At 36.7% G+C, this 21,461-nt stretch overlaps 3 protein-coding genes across 4 annotated transcripts in view; 2 read left to right on the top strand and 1 right to left on the bottom strand.

Moving 5' to 3' along the window:
* Positions 1 to 8,440, top strand: part of LOC116159772 (structural maintenance of chromosomes protein 2) — a 10,116-nt gene extending 1,676 nt beyond the window's left edge. Inside the window, exons 4-17 of the mRNA XM_031472846.1 lie at positions 6 to 284; positions 1,899 to 2,036; positions 2,084 to 2,285; positions 2,331 to 2,506; positions 2,555 to 2,812; positions 2,856 to 3,002; positions 3,054 to 3,317; positions 6,625 to 6,826; positions 6,874 to 7,211; positions 7,265 to 7,459; positions 7,510 to 7,692; positions 7,747 to 7,962; positions 8,013 to 8,222; positions 8,271 to 8,440. Coding sequence (XP_031328706.1) covers positions 6 to 284; positions 1,899 to 2,036; positions 2,084 to 2,285; positions 2,331 to 2,506; positions 2,555 to 2,812; positions 2,856 to 3,002; positions 3,054 to 3,317; positions 6,625 to 6,826; positions 6,874 to 7,211; positions 7,265 to 7,459; positions 7,510 to 7,692; positions 7,747 to 7,962; positions 8,013 to 8,222; positions 8,271 to 8,384 — 2,922 coding nt within the window. The 3' untranslated portion in view covers positions 8,385 to 8,440. The remainder of the gene's footprint in view (positions 1 to 5; positions 285 to 1,898; positions 2,037 to 2,083; positions 2,286 to 2,330; positions 2,507 to 2,554; positions 2,813 to 2,855; positions 3,003 to 3,053; positions 3,318 to 6,624; positions 6,827 to 6,873; positions 7,212 to 7,264; positions 7,460 to 7,509; positions 7,693 to 7,746; positions 7,963 to 8,012; positions 8,223 to 8,270) is intronic.
* Positions 1 to 12,654, bottom strand: part of LOC116159774 — a 25,927-nt gene extending 13,273 nt beyond the window's left edge. Inside the window, exon 1 of one of the 2 annotated variants that reach the window (XM_031472852.1) lies at positions 12,636 to 12,654. The gene's annotated coding sequence lies outside the window, so the exon portion shown is untranslated. Of the gene's footprint in view, positions 1 to 1,155; positions 1,239 to 12,635 lie in introns of those variants that run through there. The other variant, XM_031472851.1, reaches the window with a different exon arrangement.
* Positions 12,006 to 21,461, top strand: LOC116159773 (4-coumarate--CoA ligase 1-like). The gene is made up of 7 exons (XM_031472847.1): positions 12,006 to 12,155; positions 17,792 to 17,999; positions 18,084 to 18,417; positions 18,476 to 18,790; positions 20,528 to 20,882; positions 20,929 to 21,094; positions 21,150 to 21,461. Exons 1-7 carry the CDS (start codon positions 12,036 to 12,038, stop codon positions 21,275 to 21,277), a joined length of 1,626 nt encoding a protein of 541 aa, XP_031328707.1. The 5' UTR covers positions 12,006 to 12,035; the 3' UTR covers positions 21,278 to 21,461.

Here is a 21,461-nt window from a genome sequence, read left to right as displayed (position 1 = left end):
CAAAGATAATGCAAGAGGAAATAGGCCCGAAATTGGACAAGTTGAGAGAAGAACGTGCCGCATATTTAGAATTTCAGAGAGTCGAACGTGAACTGGAACACATGTTGGGGCTTTACCAGGCCTGGCAGTATATTGCGTCGAAGAGGAATTGCGCGCGGGCGGAGGAAGCGTTGAAAGCGGGCCAAGCACATGTGCAGCAAATTCACGATAACATTACAGACAATAACCAAAAGATTAAAAATATTGAAAGTAAAGTGGAGGAAATGACGGCGGCTATTCAGTCTGTAAGTTTATAAATCAGATCTCAGGGTAAAGCTAATAGGTGACCCTGAAATCCAACTTTTTTTTAAATTTTGTTTTCTTTTGGTACTTACAAGTAGCGGTAGCAGCAAAACGCTTCTGGCAACACATGTTCTTCAGTAATGTCTCCATAGCCTTCTGTAATCCCTACGAATTTTCCAAATCGGGAAATATTACTCTGAAATTACTCTTTTGCTCACAGAAGTTGTAACAACTTACTTTATGTTTCTATCTGAGGGGTAAATTTCAATGTAAGCGCGTTACTAATTTTGTGGAAGTAGTGTGTTACAATAAATAAATAAATTTATTACAGTGACTTTCAGCAACCTAAACTGGTTCAAAATCATGAAGGGAAAAGGTTATGGTAAGTCTGTTGTTTCAGTCTAAGGAAAAGCCTATAGTAATTATATTATCATTTTATATTATAGAGGCACTATCGGTCATCTACAGAAGGCTAACTCGCCCAGTATTTTGTACCATATTTAAAAACTGTAATTTCTAAGTGAAAATTGAATGAGTTATCTGCCGTTTGCCAGCTCAAATCTTTTTACCAAAATTTTACCTTTTTATGGTTTAGCTTACTGTGGAGTTTTTTTCTTTTACTCACTCAAAACATTGAATAAAGAATTTTTGTTTTTCAATGCTCAAAATTAGTTTAAAAAAATTCCTACCCCTTTTCCACCTTTTTTATAGTGGCAGACAATAGGTTATTATCCTTTGTTCATCTGTTCATAGAATTAATTTCCGTGGGTCGACCTCTTTAGGAATGTTAAATTGATTTTGAGCATAATTTCTATCCAAAATCCCCAAAACGATCGACTACTGCTTTTATAAGTACAAAAATTTCAAACTTACATTTATCAATTAGTTAAAGTTTTCTCCTTTTGAAGGGGTAGCAGCAATTTGGAAAATTGGATGATGGATCGCCTTGTGCAATACAATATTGGACCTGTTGTATCGCCTGGTAAATTTTACTACTGGTTGAAAGGGAAGGGAATCCGGAACTGAGCTTCAGGTTTCTAGAAATTTAGTAGTTGAAATTTTACCGGTTGCCGTCAAACAAGATAGGCACACAAATGTGTTTAATAAACCTGTTTTTATTTATCGTAACTAACCTCTCCAAGTATAAACGCAATGAACGTTCTGTACTTTGGACCACAATGCTTTCGTGGTAAAATAATGCATTATGAATTAAAAAGCACGCCCGACAATAACTTTGTCGAATTGACGGTACTGTGTTTGTTTGTTAACCCGCAATTAACTTCAACTTTCGCGGTTACGCCGTTGCCAAATCTTTCTTATGCCTCCATGCCTCCGAATTCGTCCTGAAACTTTCAGTTGAATTCAAATGTTTCGCGATCTAAAATGCCGTGCTCGACTTATATAGGTTCGCTCTGAAAGTTCTCTCTTTCTCTCACCCAATTTTTTTCATAATATAGTCACCGAATACAAAAACCGAAACGGACTCAACAACCAGAAAATTTGTCAGAAACTTGACTTATATTACACTTTAATTTTGTTTCAATTGTCACCTATTTTTTTTACTCTGGCATGAATCATGGCACGAGACGATTTTAAAGTATTTTTGTTATCATTAGTCAGGTAGCGAGAATTTGAAAAGAGTGGAGGCAGAACTAAAAGAAAATGAAAAGGCAGATGCGAAAGTTCGGGCAGCTGAAAAATCCGCGAAAGAAAGCATAGCCGCCGAAGCAAAGAAGAAGAAACAACTCGAAAAGGTATTTTCGTTATCTTGTACCTTTAATGTTGACGTTGTCATATCCAGAATTTGAAAGAAGACGAAGCCGTTTTAAAATCGAAAGAGCAAGACTTGCAAAAAGTTCAAGGCCTATTTGAGCAACTCAAAAACGCGGAATTAGCTGACAATGAAGCTTTAGCGACCGCTCAAAGGAAGTACGAAGCAATAAGTGTCGGTATGGAAGTTAATGATGCAGGTGAAACGGAAACTCTCCAAGATCAACTAATGGGTAATTACTATCCATCAAAAATGTTAACTTAAACCGTTCACTTAGGCACCAAGCAAAAGTTGGCGGAAGCGAGCACCGAAATAAAACAGGCGACTATGCAGCTCAGTCATCAGCAGAGTCAATTAAAGGAGAAGCAAAAGGATTTGAATTCGAATACCTCCGACTACGAGAGGGATAAGAAAAATATGCAGAAAATGGAACAAGAAGTTCGGCAGTTGGAGGTAGGTACAACTGAAAACGTTGATAAACACATAATGTGAGTTCAACAGAGAAATTTGGGCAATTTGCATTATTCTGAAGAGGAAATGACGACACTACAAAATCAGAGGCAGGCGCTGCGAATGGAGATACGGGCCCTTCGAGAGAAGATAGATAATTTTGACGCGCATAACCGACACACTAACTTTCAATATAGAGACCCTGAAACCAATTTTAACAGGGGACGTGTGAACGGTCAAGTTTGTAGGTTAATACAGTTGAGGGATCGTGAAACTGGTGTTGCTCTAGAGACTGCGGCTGGTGGAAAGGTGTGTGGCGTTTCTGTCCCTAATTACTAATTTTTTTTGTTAGTTATTCAACGTGGTGGTCGACACAGATGTTACCAGTAAAAAATTGCTTGAGAGAGGTAACCTGCAAAGTCGCACGACGTTTATTCCTCTCAACAAAATTCAAGGGGGAAAAATTGATCAACGCACTATAAAGTTTGCACAAGATTTGGTATGGTTACTACTGTTTCTTCATTAATTATAGCCTCAATGGGATTTTTAGGTGGGCATAGAAAACGTTCAACCTGCTTTGTCGCTGATATCGTACGATAGACAGCTTCAAGCGGCTATGGAGTTTGTGTTTGGTTACGCATTCATTGGCAAGGATTTGAACATCGCTCGTCAGGTGACGTTCCATGATCAAATTCGGCGCAAGTGTGTTACATTGGAAGGGGACGTTACTGATCCATCTGGTATCCTTAGTGGCGGTGCCAGACACAAAGGACCGTCAATTTTGCTACTGTTGGAAGATGTTCAGAAGGAAGAGGTAATTATTTCCATTCAGCACAGATGCCAACTAATTCCTGTGAAGAATATTTGCATCCATTTTACAAGTTAAGAAAAATACCACATTTCAAAATTTGATAGCAATCTATGACGGGCCCAAAAATATCCTGGTCCAAATTTCAACGCTAAATGAAATTATTTCAACTGGTCATATTGACTTTATTAACCCTCGTTCTCAAAAAAACCAACTAACAAATTGTTGCAATTGCGAACACCTCTGCCATTATCGAAAAAATTGTACCCACATTTCCCAAATAATTTGCTTCCTCTGCGGAAACCCGAGGTTGTACAGTTGCCCTTTACAAGTTAGGGAAACGGTTTGGAAGGTTGCTAGATAGCCGTCTAGCTACCTGTTCATCTTGATAGGCCGGCTGAACATAATAAACAAAAAATTATACTTGATTTTATACTTTCCCATTCGTAAGGTGATTAAAGGCCGTACCTTTTGGTTTTTTAATACTAGGGCTGTTAGATTCCGGAGTAGTAGTACTGCCAAGTTTGCCAATCAGGGTTGAATATATTACTGAAATTGTTAATTCGGAGCAATCTATCAAATGCGTGGTGACCATTGGACAATATGTCCATGGAAGAAATTAAAAAAAATCTGTTTAATCAGAAGGGTAAAACTTATACATATTTTAGTGTTGCCAGATTTATGCACTAGGCTTATATCAGGTATAGATTTCTAGATCTCAATGGACATTGTACCGGAATTAAAAGCGAATGATTGACATTTTGGCGACCTTTCTCTTATTGAAGCTTTGGGATTGACAGTCAGGACACAGAAGATCTCGTTTGGAAGGTTTACATGAGGTCAAGTTTTAAGTAATTGGAGAAGGGCTGGGGTATACGGAGCAAGTTTTGGTGCCTGATATTAGTCCAATAAAACAGCGGTATTACCTCATTTCGCCTTTTAAACAAAAAATCGTCAATTCGGAGGTAACGAAGAGGGTAATTCAACCTTCAAAAAGTGCTTGGTCGTCCCCCATTTTGTTAGTTAGATGATAAAGAGTATTGTGTTTGTGTAGATTTTAGGGCGCTAAACCGAGACCAAAATAGACGCTTACCCACTACCATATGTCACCCCAATTTTAGATAGGCTTCACGGTGCAAAATTTTTGAGCACGGTGGACATAAATCTGCCTATTGGCAAATTTCCATGAAGGCAACTAGTAGGGACTATACGGTATTTACTGTTCCCGGCAGAGGACTTTATCATTTTAAACGTATGCCATTTGGGCTAACAAACGCCCCTGCTTGTTGGCAAAGATTAATACCCTAAGTCCTTGGAGTTAATTTAGAGCCTTATGTTCATGTTTACGTTGATGATATACCTATCGCCAGATTTTGAGACCCACTTGGAGTTATTAACACAAATTTTAGATCCATTCATTGCCGCAGGCCTAACAGTTAGTCCCGATAAGTGCCATTTATGCAAACCATCATTTAAAATACGTAGGATACAATCAATTCGGAAGGATTTCGGGTAGACAGGGAGCAGGTAGAAACCATTTTGAATGTACAGCCGCCAGTTAACATCGCACAACTACACTGGTTTCTAGGAATGTGTAACTGGTATAGGCGGTTTATTGAAATTTTTTTGACAAAACTGAATTAACGTAACAAAAAAAATAGTCTCTTTTCGTGGAGTGAGAGTTGTTAGAAAGCTTTTGCAAAGCGAAACGCGGCGGCATTCTCTATCTACTACGCCTCTAGAAGCATCCAAACCGGCGACTTCGGGCGATAAGCGAAAAAATGATGGTCAAACGTGTGTCTGCGAAGGTTTCTGATGTAGTAGAACACTTTCAGGATTTTATGTTTTACAGTCGAACGTCGGTTTCTTTGAAGGCGTTAAGGTGTACTCCGACGAGACTTGTCGAAATTCCCGCTGGAACGGGGAAAAACAGGAACGTGGTACGGGTAAAACAGGAATTTCCCAAAGGCGGTACGAAGTTCGCCGGGACTGCTAGTTTTTTTAATTATTTTGGATACCATAAAAGCTTTAAAAAATGTTTTGAGATATGCACTGTGTCCAAGATAAGGATGTCTATCATGGGGATCTCCGAAACCATATAAGATACGACGGTCAAATTAGGGAAAAGTTGCACAATTCAACAGTTATTATCATGCTTTAAAGAAAACCAGAAAATTCCTAGACTCCGTTGAGAGATTTTCAATACAACGTTTCGTTTAGGAAGAAGGCATCATCAGCTTTATTTTATTATATGGACTGTAAAAGAAGTATTGAGTAACAATCGCTAATCGAGCGAGAATACCTATCGGACAAATTTTCTGGAAAATGAAAAAGTTATCCGATAGCATGATTAGAGCGTTGTACGCAGGTGCACCATCCTGTTGAAACCAACAGTTTCCAACTTTTGTTTTTTTGTGTGACATAATATATCGTAATACCGTAACAAAAAATGTTTTGTTTTTCTTGTGTGTGATGTATGTTGTTGTATTCGTAATAAGAATGATACTCAATACAGTATGTACTTTTTTTATGACCCATATAAAAAAATAAAGTTGATGATTTCTCCCAAACTAAACGTAGTATTGAATATTTCTCAATGGCGTCTGGTAGAGCACAAAAACTATTGTCTGTGTTTTTGTATCTCTTCCAAGTAACATCAGGCAAAAATAAAAACCAAAAATCCGCATATTTTGGTTACTTAGGCATATTTTCGGAAGTAATCAAAATTTTCTGGTTTTCTTTAAAACATGATAATGACTGTTTAATTGCGCTACTTTTCCCTATTTTGACCATCCTTACCTTGGACACAGTTGTTCCAGACAAAATTTCTATTCTGTATAGCAAAAGTCGTTTCCTGGATCTCGAGTTCCAGGAACATAGATTTTTAACTCCCAAAAAATGTAGATAGTCCACCTGTTGAAATGAATTGATTGGACTATATTTACAGTATGTTTCGATAGATATTTGTATCATAAGAGAGGGCCCAAATGGTGCTCTTCAAGAGGTATTTCCATCTTGCTTTGACTAAAGCCTTGTCTCCGATTATTTTCCTAAAAACTAAACAACTTTATTTAGATTTGCATTTTTAAAATCCGCCCAATTTGAAGATCACCAATCAATGTATAGACATTCATTTGCAAGTCCCTCCTTCACATCTAAATAAGATAGCATATTTGAGCGGCCTATAGGAATTGATTAAATTGATAATCATCAGATAGTGACACAAATGGAGTTGCTTACGTTTGGTCATCTTGGAATTGAATGAACTTTGACGATTTGATATAAAGAGGCTATTATTTCATTTCATTGTTAGGCAAAGCTCAAGGCTAAAGAAAAGGAGCTTTACCAAATTGAAAATAGAATAAGGGAAATGAGTGGAACACAAGAACAATATCTAACGTTGAAACGGCAATTGGAAATAAAACAACACGAATTGCAAGTTTTACAACAGTGCCTGCAGCAAACCACACACCATCAACGTCAAGAAGAAGTAAATGAAATTAAACGAAACATAGGTAACATAGCATAAATTTCCTCTGAAAATGTACAAATAAAATTTCAGAGGAGCTCAAAAACAAAATTGAAACTTGCAAAGAAACTGAAAAGACGTGCGCCAGCAAAATTAAGGAACTGGGGGTTAAAATGAAAGATTCAAAAGGTCACCGTGAGCGTCTGTTGAAGGAGGCCGAAAATGAAATGGAACGTCTACGGAAGGAAGCCGAGGCCAGCAGCAAAAATTGGAAACAGCACGAACAGGAATACGAATCGCTTAATTTGGAAATCAGCGAATTGAAAACTGGTTTAGCATCTTACGGTGAACAAATTAGTAAATGTGACGAACAGTTAGTTAGTCTCAATGAGAAGTATGTCGAATTACAACGGGACGCTGAAGAAAAAAAGGTATCTATAGTCATATGACGCTTAGAATTGTGGATGTATCGTGATATTTTTAGGAGACCGTAGCGAGATTGCAGCAGCAAGTAAAAGCGGAAAAGGGCGCGATATCGGAACAAAACAGAGACATCGCGAAACAAGTGAAAATGATTGAGGAATTGAGGACTCAAATCGGGGAGTTTGAATTGCAGATTAAGGAGCAGGCGCACGAAATTAAGAAACTGGAAGAGAATTTTAAAAATTCCAAAAACCGAGTAAGTATTCCTTGCTATCAAAACTTTTTCATTTTTTCATTTTTTGGTAGGAAGCAGAGTATAAAAAGAAAACAAAGAAGGATGATAAAAATCAAAAGGACGCCGAAGAGTTGACCGATAAGAACGCTGGCGACTTGGAGAAACGAATTAGGGCCGCACAAGATAAACGAGTAAAATTAAGCAGGACAGTTAATGCAAAAGCACAGAGTTTATTTGAACATGAAGAAAAACAGGTGAGTAATAGAGTTAATTGACCATTGTGTGGCTTTTAACCGCCCTAATCGTAGTATGCTCAACTATTAAAAAAGAAAGGAATCGTCGAAAGTGATAAAAACAAACTTATAGCCGTCATGGCGGATTTGGATAAGAAAAAGCAAGAAACTCTGCTATTAGCGTGGGAGCAAGTTAGTAAAGATTTCGGTTCGATCTTTGGCACTCTACTACCTAATTCGAATGCCAAATTAATTCCTCCGCATGGTCAAAACGTTCTACAAGGCCTAGAAGTAAACTTGACATATAACATACAGAGTTGAGTAAAAATGGAATTTTGTAGGTAAAGATATTTTTGGGTGGTGTTTGGAAAGAAAGTTTAAGCGAGTTGAGCGGCGGTCAAAGGTCATTGGTTGCTTTATCGCTAATTTTAGCTATGCTGCTATTTAAACCTGCGCCATTATACATTTTGGACGAGGTTGATGCTGCACTAGATCTATCCCATACCCAAAACATAGGAAATATGCTTAAATCGCATTTCAAACAATCTCAGGTACTGTGCACATTTTATTTTTTTGGTTTTTATTAGTTTCTGTTTTAGTTTATCATTGTATCTCTTAAGGATGGAATGTTCAATAACGCCAATGTGCTGTTCAGAACAAAGTTTGTGGATGGAGTCTCAGCTGTGTCAAGAACAGTAAATAAAGCGCATTAGTACAAAATATGTTTAGGATAAGTTTTATAAATAAATCTCAGAGTTTTAACGTTTTATTTTGACTATTTTTTTTACGTTCATTTTTACAGCTTTATGTTTGACAGCCTTACCTATAAATACATGTCCAAAATCAACTGGGAGCTGACCTTTTTTTGTAGAATCCAAACCGATCAGAATGTGCAAGATTGGACGATCACATCAGAAGTTATGGACAAAAAACATTTTTCAAAAAAAAAACGAAAAAGTATAATAACTTTTGATGTAACCATGAGGCATCTACGAAGTCTAACTCCATCCTCAATACACTGTTATACACAGAGACTTGCTATAACAAGATCGCGCGTAACGTAGATTTTACTATAAACGCCTGTTGTCAAGATAGGATAGGCAACCAACTGTTCATCGCGGGGCGGAAGTGCGTTCTCGCAGCTTGTTTTAGCATATTTATTCTAGATTTTAGTAGCAAAAAAAGGTAACATAATATAACTGTTATAATCGAATTTATTGGTATTTTATTTGAACTAAATTGGTATACTCGTATAACTGCTTTACTCTAGTCCTAATTTGATTTATATGTGTATTTTGGTGGTGAACACGTATGGGAAAATATACTCTTAAAACTAAAGATGTAAGTAGTAAGATATGATTATTTAGTGGATTTTGATTCAATATATGCCTATCCAAAGACCCAAATGGGCTGAACCTGTTATTTTTCTTAAACTGCTAATAACCATTTTGTTTACAACGATGATGTGGTATGGATTGAATGAAAAACCTGAACACATTTTCAGAGATTTGGCAAATGTTTAATGCATCGCTTGATACGTGCAACAATCCTCCACGTTTCTTTCTAGTTAAAAGCTGTGAATGACTGATGCGAATATCGCATCTGCACATATGGAACATTTAACAGACTTTTGGCTATTTTTCTTGTAACAAAACCTGAAATATACTTAGTACCAGCTTTGAATATACCTAATTTTATATTCAAAGGTACCAGTAAGTACATAGTTACGTCTATACCTAATAGGCAAATAGGTACTGCCGTTACCTTGCTGGTAAAGGATGTGGAATAACAGTTCTACGTTATTTTAAGTGAATGGGAAAGCCGAAAACGCTCGGTATTGCATTATTGTTTAACACCTTCGTCGGTACCTTTCTAAAATCGGCTTCATTCCCCGCAAATGCACTATGGTGGGAGTAAATTTTTCTTTTCGAATGGCTCTGATCCATTGACCCTTTAAACTTTTATCGTTTGGAAATCTGCATATTATTTAAAATTTTATCTACAAAGTACATGTTGATACGCACGAGTTAACCTAAGTTTATTGGTTTATTCTCAACAGAAATTTATCTGTTTACTAATTCGAGCTAATCACGAGAATGATTAATGAACGGGACATCTAAAATAATAGCTTATTTCATTGTATTGCACATCATCTCTGCGATTTTTGCCCCGCCGTGCATTGTGTGTTGCATACTGTGTCGACAACACCTTAGATACGTTAAGCGCAGTCTAGTTATAGCAAAGAGTAACCATAGCAAGCAAGTCTCTGGTTATACATAGCAATTCACACGTGTGGCCCTGGCCCAAGGACCACTCTCGTGGCACTCCAGCACTAGCACGCTAAAATTTGATAATCCCTCACTAGTCGCACTATCATTTTGCGCCTATAGTCCAGAAAAAAAAACGAAATTTTGCAAAATCGTTTTATTTTTTACCAGATATTTCAAAATAAATGACGCATTATGTTGGCCATTTTTTTCCCTGTGCAAGATACTATATAATAGTTTTCAATTTTATGTCTGACGTTTCGTCCATCAAGTTGATTTTTTCCTATGGAAATTTTGGAATTTCAACCCGGCCCAATTAAGTAAGTAGAGTGCATTTAGTGTCATTGGAAGCGCGCTAATTTATGTTTTTGGGAAAAACGTATGAACTTTGTCGTTTTGCATTCTGTGCATTATTATGCCTAATTATCACAATATTTAACAAAAAAAGTACCTTCAGCCATTGAATAAAAATAACTTAGAACTCCAAAAAACCTGACGTGTAAAGCACAAAAAGGTGAACTTCCAAAGTGCCTCAAAAATCAGTACATTTTTTACGAAAAAAGTTTAACAATTATTTAAAAAATAACTTCTCCGTTATGCGTTTCATTAACAAAGTAAACAGAGTCGTCCCCTTGGTCGACAAACTCCTCAGTCTCGCTAATCCCGCGGGATCCCGCTCCATTTATGTGCGGGATTAATCCCGCAAAAATGCTGCGAGATCCCGTGATCCCGGTATTGCATTCCCTATCATGCAGGTTGCCTTACAAAGCAGACATTACGTTGCAGGTAGAACAATAAAAGGTATAATGGTCTCGGGCGAAGGACCGACACCACCGAACATCCGTCAGTCTAGCATTGCTCAAGTAACATTCGGTACACACAATATAATGTCATCACGAATGCGCTATTTGAGAATATCAAACATAGGTTATTAACGAGCTCCCAAAAGTGAGTTCATGATTTTGGACTTCCTGTTCATCCGTCTGTTCGTCCGTCAGTCCTTCCGTCTGTGTACATGATAGGTAACTCCGTCCACTTGTGAACAATGATAACTCGCGAATGGTTTCGGTATTATGTTTATCGCATCATCCAAGGAAGAACTGACTAAATTTTCAGTGACCCAGAAGCTCGTTTGCTATATTTTTTACGCAAGCTTATTACTATGAGATTAAAAAAATATATATCATGAATAGGTATAGGTATGTTGCAATAAACTTGTAACAAATACAGCAAACAAACTCCTGGGTCACTGAAAATTTAATCAATTTTTCCTTGAGTAATGATAAACATAATACTGAAAACAAATTTGGAAAATTAAATTCGAAACCGTCCGCATGTATTAATTATATTTGGACAATGCACCAACGTAAAGAAATAACGGGAGCCCCAAAAATTCTCATTGTTTAGAGCCTCTCGGGACATTAATCCGGTCCTGCATGTAATTCATGTACCTACTTCACGTAAAAAATAAGAGGAGAGAATATAACGGTGCGGGAAATAGCATAGCAGGCGACGGAAATCAGTTATGTCGACTTGACTTATCACAAAACAGAAGTGACGATGCCAGTTGTGTTTTATTACGCCACTGCCAATGATGACGCGTTTCCCTGTCCCCCCACTCTTATAACTTCCTTTTTATCCATTTCCGTCTCGTACCATATTTTAATGGAAGGTTCTCTCCACCTTTATTTTTAAGAGCTCTGCTACGAATTTGACACTGGGGGTTCCAGGGGAAACTAGCGTGGCGTCATTCATGGAAAGGAAGGGCCAAAAGCATAAATGTGCCAATTTTCATATAGCTTATTTTCAAAAGTTCGAAATTTAGGACCTAAACACCCTCGACTATGGGCAAAATACTGACCTGGGGAAAACTTTTTTTGAAACAACATACAATTCCAATTCACTTTCAATTAAAAAAGTATTATGGACTGTCGATAATTTCATTAGGTACATGATTTCATATTAGAATTAGCTCGGATATTAGTAAACATTCCCGACCTTTATATATCTAATCTATTATTGGTTATCTCGCGTTGTCACATATTTTAAATGTGTAGCACACCACGAGCTAAGGCTCAGTTGTGTTTCAAGCATATAATGGAAAAAGGTGATGAAATTATTATCTATGGGCCGCAAATTACTATTCCCGCTACAAACGAGTCTTTGGGAATAAAACTGCATAAAGCACTGAATGATAAAGATGAAGTGCCTATATTCGTAAGTCGAAAGGTTCCAAAACTATCACAAAATTCAAACTACAGGTTTTCATATAATTTGCCCTTGTATATCTTTGATAACCTACTATAGATTAAGTCGTATGATAGCATATTGATTAAGGCGTTTATTTATGGTACCTATCTTATCACTATATTCAGAAATGCACAATATTAATATAAGAATTCAATAAATAGTTTTACACTTCCACAACATGCAACCGTAAAATATGAAGGGTGGTTTAAGTATTTAGCATGTTACCTCTTAAATTTATAAGGAAAATTGAAATGTCACCATCAACTTTCAAAAAATTCGTTAAAAATCTCACTTGGAAGGAAATGTAGTTACTATTATTATTAAGATTAATTTTTGTTGTTCAAATTTTGTTTTTACATGTTGCTTTCCTTTTCAATTAACTACGTTTCACCTTTTGTATGATTAGATGTACCTATATCTACTACTTATTGTAGAATCATTACATACCTACGCAATTTAGGAATGGGGGAAATGGAAGAACGGTTTTTGCCGAATTTCCTCTTTTTGTGTATATTTTCTGTACACAATAAACGTTATTATTACAATCTAAATTATTATTATAACTATCTTCCGACAAGCACGAACACCCGCGTTGTGTGTGAGTGCACCACTCTGTTGAACAACTATTATTTCTTTCGGTCTCATACATCGTTGTATTACTAATAAGAAAATGCTACCCAATAGGGGATACCGGGGAAGCGAGGTCCACCGGGGGAACCAGGACCACCAGCGTAAATTAGAACTGTTTTGAATTTCCTTCAAAATATGGTGCTGTAAGGTTGGCAGTAGTGGATTATTGTGAAGTGTTGCGGCAAAATCAGATTTTTACGGTAAGTTAATGCAATTTAAAAAAAATTGTTGTTCATTATTAGTTAACTTCAGAATATCAAAGAAAATCGAGTACAAGGTAGGTAGTGTTACCGATTAAATTAGCTACGAACATAGCCTATACGTTCGCTATTACTTGCACGTAAACATAGGTAATTCGATGATGTTCTGATTCAGTTACATTTGGGGCAATGAGGACCGCTTACATCGGGGCAGACAGGACCGCGGTCCTCCTTGCCCCGTGAGTGGTGCTCGCTACCCTGCGTTTTTAGGCGGCCTGATTTTTCTTTCCAGATGCGAAATTATAAAAGAAAGCGTAATAGACTTGAATAGACCCAAAAAGACGCCAACGCTGCGATTCAGGCAATAATTTTTACAAAGTTCTTTATGGTGGGCCTCCTTGCCCCGGTGCATGGGGCAAGGAGGAATAAGTGTCATTTGTGACAATTATTTTTTTATTTAGTAGACATGTTAAGATATAGTTTTCGTGTAATGCCAAAATGAACTATATATGCAGAATTTTTGTACGCTGTTATTAGAATAAATAAAGATTTTATAAAGAAAAATTAGTTTAAGCGGTCCTCGCTGCCCCGGTCTCCCCTACAGTACCTACCTGCTTTTTTTTCATTTTTTTTGTATCATCAGAAAAAAATAAAAACAAAATCGGCAAATTTTGGTTTTTCTGGCATATGTTCGTAAATAATCGGAATTTTCCGCTATTCTTTACATCACGATAATTAATACCTTTTTTATTTTTCAACTTTCCCTTATTTGACCATCTTCTATAGTTTCCGAGATCCCCATGATAGCTGATATCCTAATCTTGGACACAGTATATACATTGTGCCTGTACGTATAGGGATAACAGTGAAAAACTAATTCCCGTCGGAATATACACGTTCACTATTCCGAAACTTCCCGAAAAAAATATTCACGTTCGGAATAGTCAGTCAGAAGAATTGTTTAGGTACTAAAACTGACTGGGCTTTGACATAAAGTAGAGTATTTAGACTACAGAGGAGAGCCTTAAGAATCAATGGGCTAAGGTATAGTGATGATTGTAAGGCGTCTTTTGTTGACTTAAAAATTCTAACGTTACCTTCTGTATTCGTTTTGGAAAGCATCTTGTATGCAAAGGACAACTTAGGTACATCTATTTAACTTGCAAAGTAATATACACGAACATTTTACAAGGTTGCGAAGTAATATTAGAATTAATTACTATAGGTTGTCTAAAACTCAAAACGGTCCTGTGTACACTGCTCAGAGTTTATTCAATTGTCTTCCGCCTGAAATGAAATTGCTACCTAGATTAAAATTAAAAAATAAATTAAAAGAATTTTTAGTTAGTAAAGCTTACTACTCCATTAATGAGTTTTTTGTGATAAATATCTATCTAGTCTAAAGTAAATACCTACCTATATATCTTGTTTTTATCTTTATACCTGTACTTTTTATGTAATTATTTTATCTATATTTGTAATATTTGTTTATAATTCTTGTTGTGTTAGTATGTAGTGAATGTTTTAATTATGTTATGCTTTATATTTATCGTGTTTGTTATTTATATATATTTTATTATAATGTATTCCATCTGCCCTTAGACAAATGTAAGTGCCTTGCCACAATAACATGCAAATAAATTATTATTATTAAAAAAAAAATGATGTGCACCAACTTTGTAGTCGAGTACCTAGTCTTATAATATTGTCTCCTTGACACACTAAAAACTGTGTATACCTAATCTGTCATATTATGGCACGATTTTCATTACAGCACGATTTAACAGCCATGAACATAATTAGAACATAAGCAAAGGAAATTTTTACCTACTATAGTATTAATATAATAGTACATTATATAAGGTAGAGAAGTACAGTATTATTGCCTGAGCACCAAGATTATCTCGAGGCGCTTGCGCCGAGGGGTGTAAGGTGCGAAGGCAATAATAGACTTCTCTACCGTGGTATATATACTATTTTTTTCACTACTAGCACTTGAAGCCCTCTAAATTAACATATTATATTGATAAGAAAGTGAACGGGTTGGACAGAACTTTTTGTTTATTAATTTAACATGTCAATCAAGTACGTGGAAGTAGGTACAAATCAAACAGGCCGTATTTTGTTCTGTCATTGACATATTTTCAAAGAGTAATTTCTTTCAAATTTTTTCAAAATGTGATAATTTTAGGTATGTAATTTCTCTGGAAATGGCGATGGTCGCAATTATTCATTTTAGAGAACTTGTCTAAACGTTTATTGAGCGAAATTTCGGGTTGTGTTTTCTAAAAGTGACAGCGTGACAGTTCTCATTATTGACTACTAGTTAATAATGTCCACATTATTAACCACTTTGAACAAATGCCGTGAAAGCCTACTTTTACTTTACAAGTGGAAAAAAGGTTAATAATCATGTCATCAGACGCTAGTAGTGAAAAAAATATATAATTTGAATTGCGAGTAATTGTCCAGAACTTGAGGTCTTGACAGTCGAGAAGTACAGAAATAGGTACTGCAGGCTCTATGGCAATTTTGTTTTTATTTTCTAGTGAATCTGCCACATATCCCTCTGCTACTGCATCTCTTTGCCAATCGCCGTCTCTTAAGCATCCTAATATCGGTACCACTTTCTGCCAGAATTATTGAAGAGGTTCTTCGTAATGGATGCCCCGTAGCTCCGTATACAGTTCAGCATTCGGTAACTCCAAATACTTTGCAATATTCCTAGGAATCTGTCTAAATGGGTTGATTCCTACGGGGTTGCAGGTGTATTTACGGTTATTATAAAACAAAAAGTTTGAATTTTGCCATGGGTTGCCCGCAAATGTTTATACTTTTTGATCAATTCAGTATAATCGATTCCTAGAGATTCTTTCACAATAGTAAACGTTCTTGGCCGATGTGTTTTGGTACCATTAACATATGAACTATCAAAACGAGATCTTCCTTTTTAACATCGTTTGTGCATAAGTTTTAAAATTATACACTTCTGCAAGCCCTAACCAGACCAAAAATGGCTACCACCTACCAACATATTAGTTTAATTACAGCAGCTTTGACATATTGAAAACCTTCAAAAGAAAATATTTTTCCTTTGTCCCTATGTCAAAAACCCCGTTAATTACTCCTTTTTATGAAGGCTATCAATTTGGGAAACCTGCCTGTAATATCCATGTTATTTGCAGCATACGTGTCAGCTTTGAAAAAGTGCATAATAAAGATGAGGCTTTGTACATACGCACCTTCGACTAAATTGAGCAAAATTAAAAGGTTTCGCAATACCTGGCCCACAAAGTAGGCAAGTAGAACTTGTTCTGTCACAGTTTCCACACTTTCTTTTAGCGCATTTTTCAAAGAAGTTGGGTGCGCTATTGCAACCACTTTGTCTGTCCGTCCGTCTGCCCGAAGCCTTAACCACTCCTACAGTTTTCAAGATATTTAGTTCGTTCTTTTTGCATTTAGTAGCAACTTTCTTAGTTATTAATATATTTCGTTGGAATTTTAACCCCAGATAGTTCTAGTAAAGGTAAACATAACGCATATAGTAAAAGTCAGATGTGCGCATGCGCAGACTCCGCAATGCCAACTTTCTTAATTATGGAGATATTTATTTGAAATTTTAACTAAAGATGCTTTTAGTAAAAGTAAACGTATCGCATATTGTAAACATCCGATTAATGTGCGCATGCGCAGGATGCGTAATATCAACTGTCTTATTTATCGAGGAACCAATTAAAAATTTTAATCACAGATGCTACTTACAGGCAAACATATCTGATATTGCAAACATTAGATGTGCTCATGCGTAGTCAGTGCCTTGTTTATGAAGATATTTCTTTGAAATTTTAACCATAGATGCTTCTAGTAAAGAAAAACGTATCACATGTAGTACAAAGCGAAAACTACAAATGTCATTACTCATTAGCAAAGGCAAACACATCGCACATAGTTAAAATTAAGTGAGCTATAGCCTTTTGGGAAGTACTGATCTATTCATGGAAACTGCTATCAGGCGAAAACCTCTTTACTTGTCTTAACCACGAAGTCAATTTTTCAAATTTTTTGTTGAAATAGGATTCAGATCTTCTGGGAACCAAACTAAGCTCTGCTTCTTCCAGTTTTTAACTAATTTCGTCTTTTGATGACACTTCCATTTTTGTTTTTCGTGAAAAAGTTGAATTGTTTGGAAACAACGTCATCTATGCAACTAGCTCACTTTGTCATTTTGTGTTTTTTGTAGTTTTGTTAAGATGAAGATAAAAGTAAAACTGGTGTTCCATTGCGTCTACTCGACTACAAAATAGCGTAAAACATTCGTTTATAATGTGCGATGACGATAGTCGATTTCACTAGGAGAAGAGGGACACCATGCAGCCATCTTCGATTTGGTGATGTCACAAGGTCGTGACCTTGGGATTTCCTCGGTGCCTTCACAAGGTCATTACCTGGGGGGTTCTCCGACTCCGTCACAAGGCCATGACCTTGAGATTTCCCCGATAACCTTGTGTTTTGAACTCTGTCCCAAAAGGACGTGGCCCTGGATTCTGTGGTCGCAGCTTTAGTATTCCCCTGGTTACGTTCCAACCAAAGTCGTAGTCTTGGGATTTCCATGGTTACGTCACAAGGTCGTGGCTCCAATTTGGACATAACAATTTAACATCCCTAGTACGTAATGAGATGTAGGTACCTACGTCAAATGTGCGTTCATTTCTAGTAGCTCTAGTAGTCTCTTACCATTTACATTTAAATAATTATTGCAAATCTTGTTTTCAGGTAGACGCATTTTCTGGCGAGACCCTGTCGAACAAGACTTTACTGAGAGACTCGTGTTATTTGGGACAATGCTTAAGAAACTTTGGACTAACTAAGAATGACGTAATTGCAGTTTGCAGTGAGAATCATGTACGCTTATTTGATCCTGTCGTTGCTGGTTTGTATTCGGGCATTATCGTTTCAATGTTTAGTCCGCTATACACAGAAAGTAAGTGTGATAAACGTACCTACCATGCGTTTGGTATTGGTTATTTTTATGCAACCCAGCAGTTCTGCACTACAATGCTTTCAGGAGAATTGATTCACGTTGCCAACATTTCCCAACCATCAATAATATTCTGTTCAACCGAAGCAAGTTCCGTGATACTGAAAGTAAAAGATCGATTAAAACGAGTCCCTAAACTGGTAGTAATTAATGCAAAAGAAGATTACAGAGGCTGTCAATCGATGAAAAGTTTTATATCGGAATATATACCAGCAAATTTCGATGTCAGCACATTTTCACCATGTCCAGTGAACGTAAAAGAAGATGTTGCATTTATCCTACAGTCATCAGGAACGACAGGTTTGCCAAAAGGTGTCATGTTGACGCATTTCAATTATACCACGGTTATTGGTGTGATTGGGTAGGTTTTGCTACGTTTGAATACATTCTTTTAAATTAATCGTAATATCCTTGTATAGATTCGCAGCCATCACCAACCCACGAGCTGCTGTAACCTTGATAAATCTACCGTTACACCATGCCTATGGATTGTTTTTGGCATTTCGAGGAATTTTTGATGGAGGAAAAGCGATTATAATGAAGAAATTCGACCCAGATGTGTACCTCAAAACCATACAGGATTATAAAATCGATCAACTTTCAATTGTACCATCGATGGCAAATTTTTTGATTAAGAGTCCGTTGGTAGATAAATACGACTTATCTAGTGTGAAAAGGATCAGGTGCGGTGCAGCACCACTAGGCAAAAGCGCGGAAGAAGCACTGATTAAGCGGTAAGACTTTTAATAAGCGCTTTACCCACGACCGTTACAATCTCACTGCTTCATCTGCATTTTCCAACCGTTCAGGATTTAGGGCGAGTTTGTTTGTTATGGAAAAAAATAAAAGTTCAAGTTTCTTGTTTAAAGAAATGGTTTATTTTATATACTAAAACACATCATATTTGGCGACGAGGAGTGCCACTGAAGTGATTATTATGCGGATTCTGTTTACGGAGTATCAAAAGTAGGAGAAAAATGTTGATTGCCGAGTTTACATGCTTTTTGCTGCTCCTGGAGCGCATCTCAATTCAGCGGGAGGCACTATAGTGGGGGGTTTTAACAGGTGGTCGCTGTAGGATTTAAAGAATTTTTGTTAAATTTACAAATTGTACCGCTTCATAAGTAAAAGGAACAGAACTTATATTCGGGAAAATAAAGCACGTTAAGATAAGAAACAAGTTGTCAAGTAGATAATAATAATAATAATATTTATTTCATGCATAGTTAACAAAAGAAACTTACATTCGTCAAAACAATGGAAAAATCTAAAATATTATGCGTGCTTAATAATTACATGGAAAAGTTTTCATATCGTAAAGCAGAAACTCTTCAACAGAATAGAACGCTTTACTTAATAAGAAAGCTTTAATCTTTAACTTAAATAGTTTTAATTCTAAGGCGGTTAAACAGCTGGGTAGATGGTTGAATATTTTAAGTGCGATGTTGGTGGGTCCATCCTGAGTCCTTGTTTCTTGTATTGTATTTATGTATATCCGAGTGAAGAGAATATGTATCCAATGTAACTGTGACATGACAAACACATGTTAACACAAATAGACATGGCAACGTGAGTATCTTTAATTTTATAAAACTTGTACGACAATCATCACGATATCCAATTTTGTCTAAAATTCTAACAGCTCGACGTTGTAGCTTAAACGCGTATTTTAACTGGGAAGAATGACCCCAGGTAAGTAGAGCATATGATAGCACACTTTGACAAAGTGCGTAATATGCATTACTTAAAACTTGAGTTGAGACAGTTTTTGCTAATCGTCGCATAACGAACAAATGTTTGCTGAATTTGATGGTAAGTTTTCCCACGTGGTCATGGAATGATAACTTTGGGTCCAAATGGACACCAAGAAACGACACAGAATGTGATGCGTCAGATGCGTGGGACGTATTATATTGTTTTAATCCAAAAACGAGCGATTTTGTTTTTCCTACATTCATTACTAAACAGTTCTTATTGCACCAGGTACTTATAAGAGCTAGATTGGCGTTTGCCTCATTTTGCCCGTAATCTTCATTTGTACCAAGAGTCAAAACGTCACAGTGTTGGCATGATGTCACAGACCCCAAAAGTTGCGTTCTGTTTTGCAAAAAGCCGAGCACGTGATGAAAATTCCTTCCACAAAAGTTGCGGTCAGGAGAAAAGTGAAAATCTGGTGGGAGAGCGGCGGAATTTTTACTAGAATTTTCGAAGAGAAGGTATTTATTTATGATTTTGCATGAAAAACATAATGATGCCGTAACGACTATAGGATATAAATTTCTTCGAGTTCTGGTCCAGGCGGTCCAGGAGGTAAAATTCAATGGATTGAGGTTTCATATCTGCACTGCTGCTAGAAGCACAGATTACGGTCTATAAAATTAACACCTCCCTTCCCCATACTTCACTTGTCTCCACTCCTGCAGTACGTGATACTTTGGTCATAATAGATTAAAGTGGTTTTTTTTCTATAGACTAAAGGTGGACGATATTCGACAAGGATATGGTATGACGGAAGCAACTATTGGTATTTTGGTTAGTTTGGACGACCAAGTTGTACCCGGTTCTTGCGGTATTCCTTTCCCAAATATGGCAATAAAGATAGTAGACGTAGATACAGGAAAATCCCTGGGTCCAATGGCGGTTGGGGAAATATGGTGTCGTGGAGACATAATTATGAAAGGGTATTTTAATGATCCAGAAGCTACACGAAATACCATTGACGAGGACGGATGGCTTCATACGGGAGATATGGCTTATTACGACAACAACCACATGTTTTTCATAGTAGACAGACTAAAAGAGTTGATCAAGTGCAAAGGATATCAGGTTGCATTTTCAGAGGTCGCCAAAGGAATTATAATATTCTGTTTAGGTTGCACCAGCTGAATTAGAGGCCATATTAGTTAATCATCCAAAAGTTGCCGATGTCGGCGTGATTGGCATTCCTCACGACAGACACGGAGAGGTGCCAATAGCTTTTGTAGTAGCAATGCAAGGACAAGATCTGACAGAAAAAGAATTGAAAGATTTTATTCATGGTGCGTGTGTATGTTTTAAGATATCTTCATTATCAAACTAACCTTCATGTTGCAGGGCAAGTGGCAGCTTATAAACGTTTAGAAAGTGTCCTTTTTGTGCCCAACATTCCTAGAAATCCTGCTGGCAAAATTATTCGTCGGATTTTACGAGACACTCTACACAAACACAACTCCAAGTTGTAAATAATGACAAGAAAAGTTCTAGAATCAGAGATAGCTGTGTACATTTCATCATCACAACTACATTCACTGTCTATAGCCTTTCTAAGGATAAATAGAATACTTACTTATTACTAAATAATGTTGTTCAATGTTCATCAGTCTACTTTTGAGCAGATAATTCTATAAAACTAAGGATTTCAAAGCC

Source organism: Photinus pyralis, unplaced genomic scaffold (genome assembly GCF_008802855.1).
Source record: "Photinus pyralis isolate 1611_PpyrPB1 unplaced genomic scaffold, Ppyr1.3 Ppyr1.4_LG1, whole genome shotgun sequence".
NCBI classification, from domain to species: domain Eukaryota; kingdom Metazoa; phylum Arthropoda; class Insecta; order Coleoptera; family Lampyridae; genus Photinus; species Photinus pyralis.
Note: the sequence above shows the minus strand (reverse complement) of the source record. Positions and strands in the feature narration are given on the sequence as shown.

Excerpts from the sequence above, each read along its gene's own strand:
- LOC116159773 (XM_031472847.1), top strand. The coding sequence starts at position 12,036 with ATGGAAAAAGGTGATGAAATTATTATCTATGGGCCGCAAATTACTATT. Across the intron at positions 12,156-17,791 it reads AAGATGAAGTGCCTATATTC|GTAGACGCATTTTCTGGCGA; the intron begins GTAAGTCGAAAG and ends TCTTGTTTTCAG. Across the intron at positions 21,095-21,149 it reads ATTGAAAGATTTTATTCATG|GGCAAGTGGCAGCTTATAAA; the intron begins GTGCGTGTGTAT and ends TTCATGTTGCAG.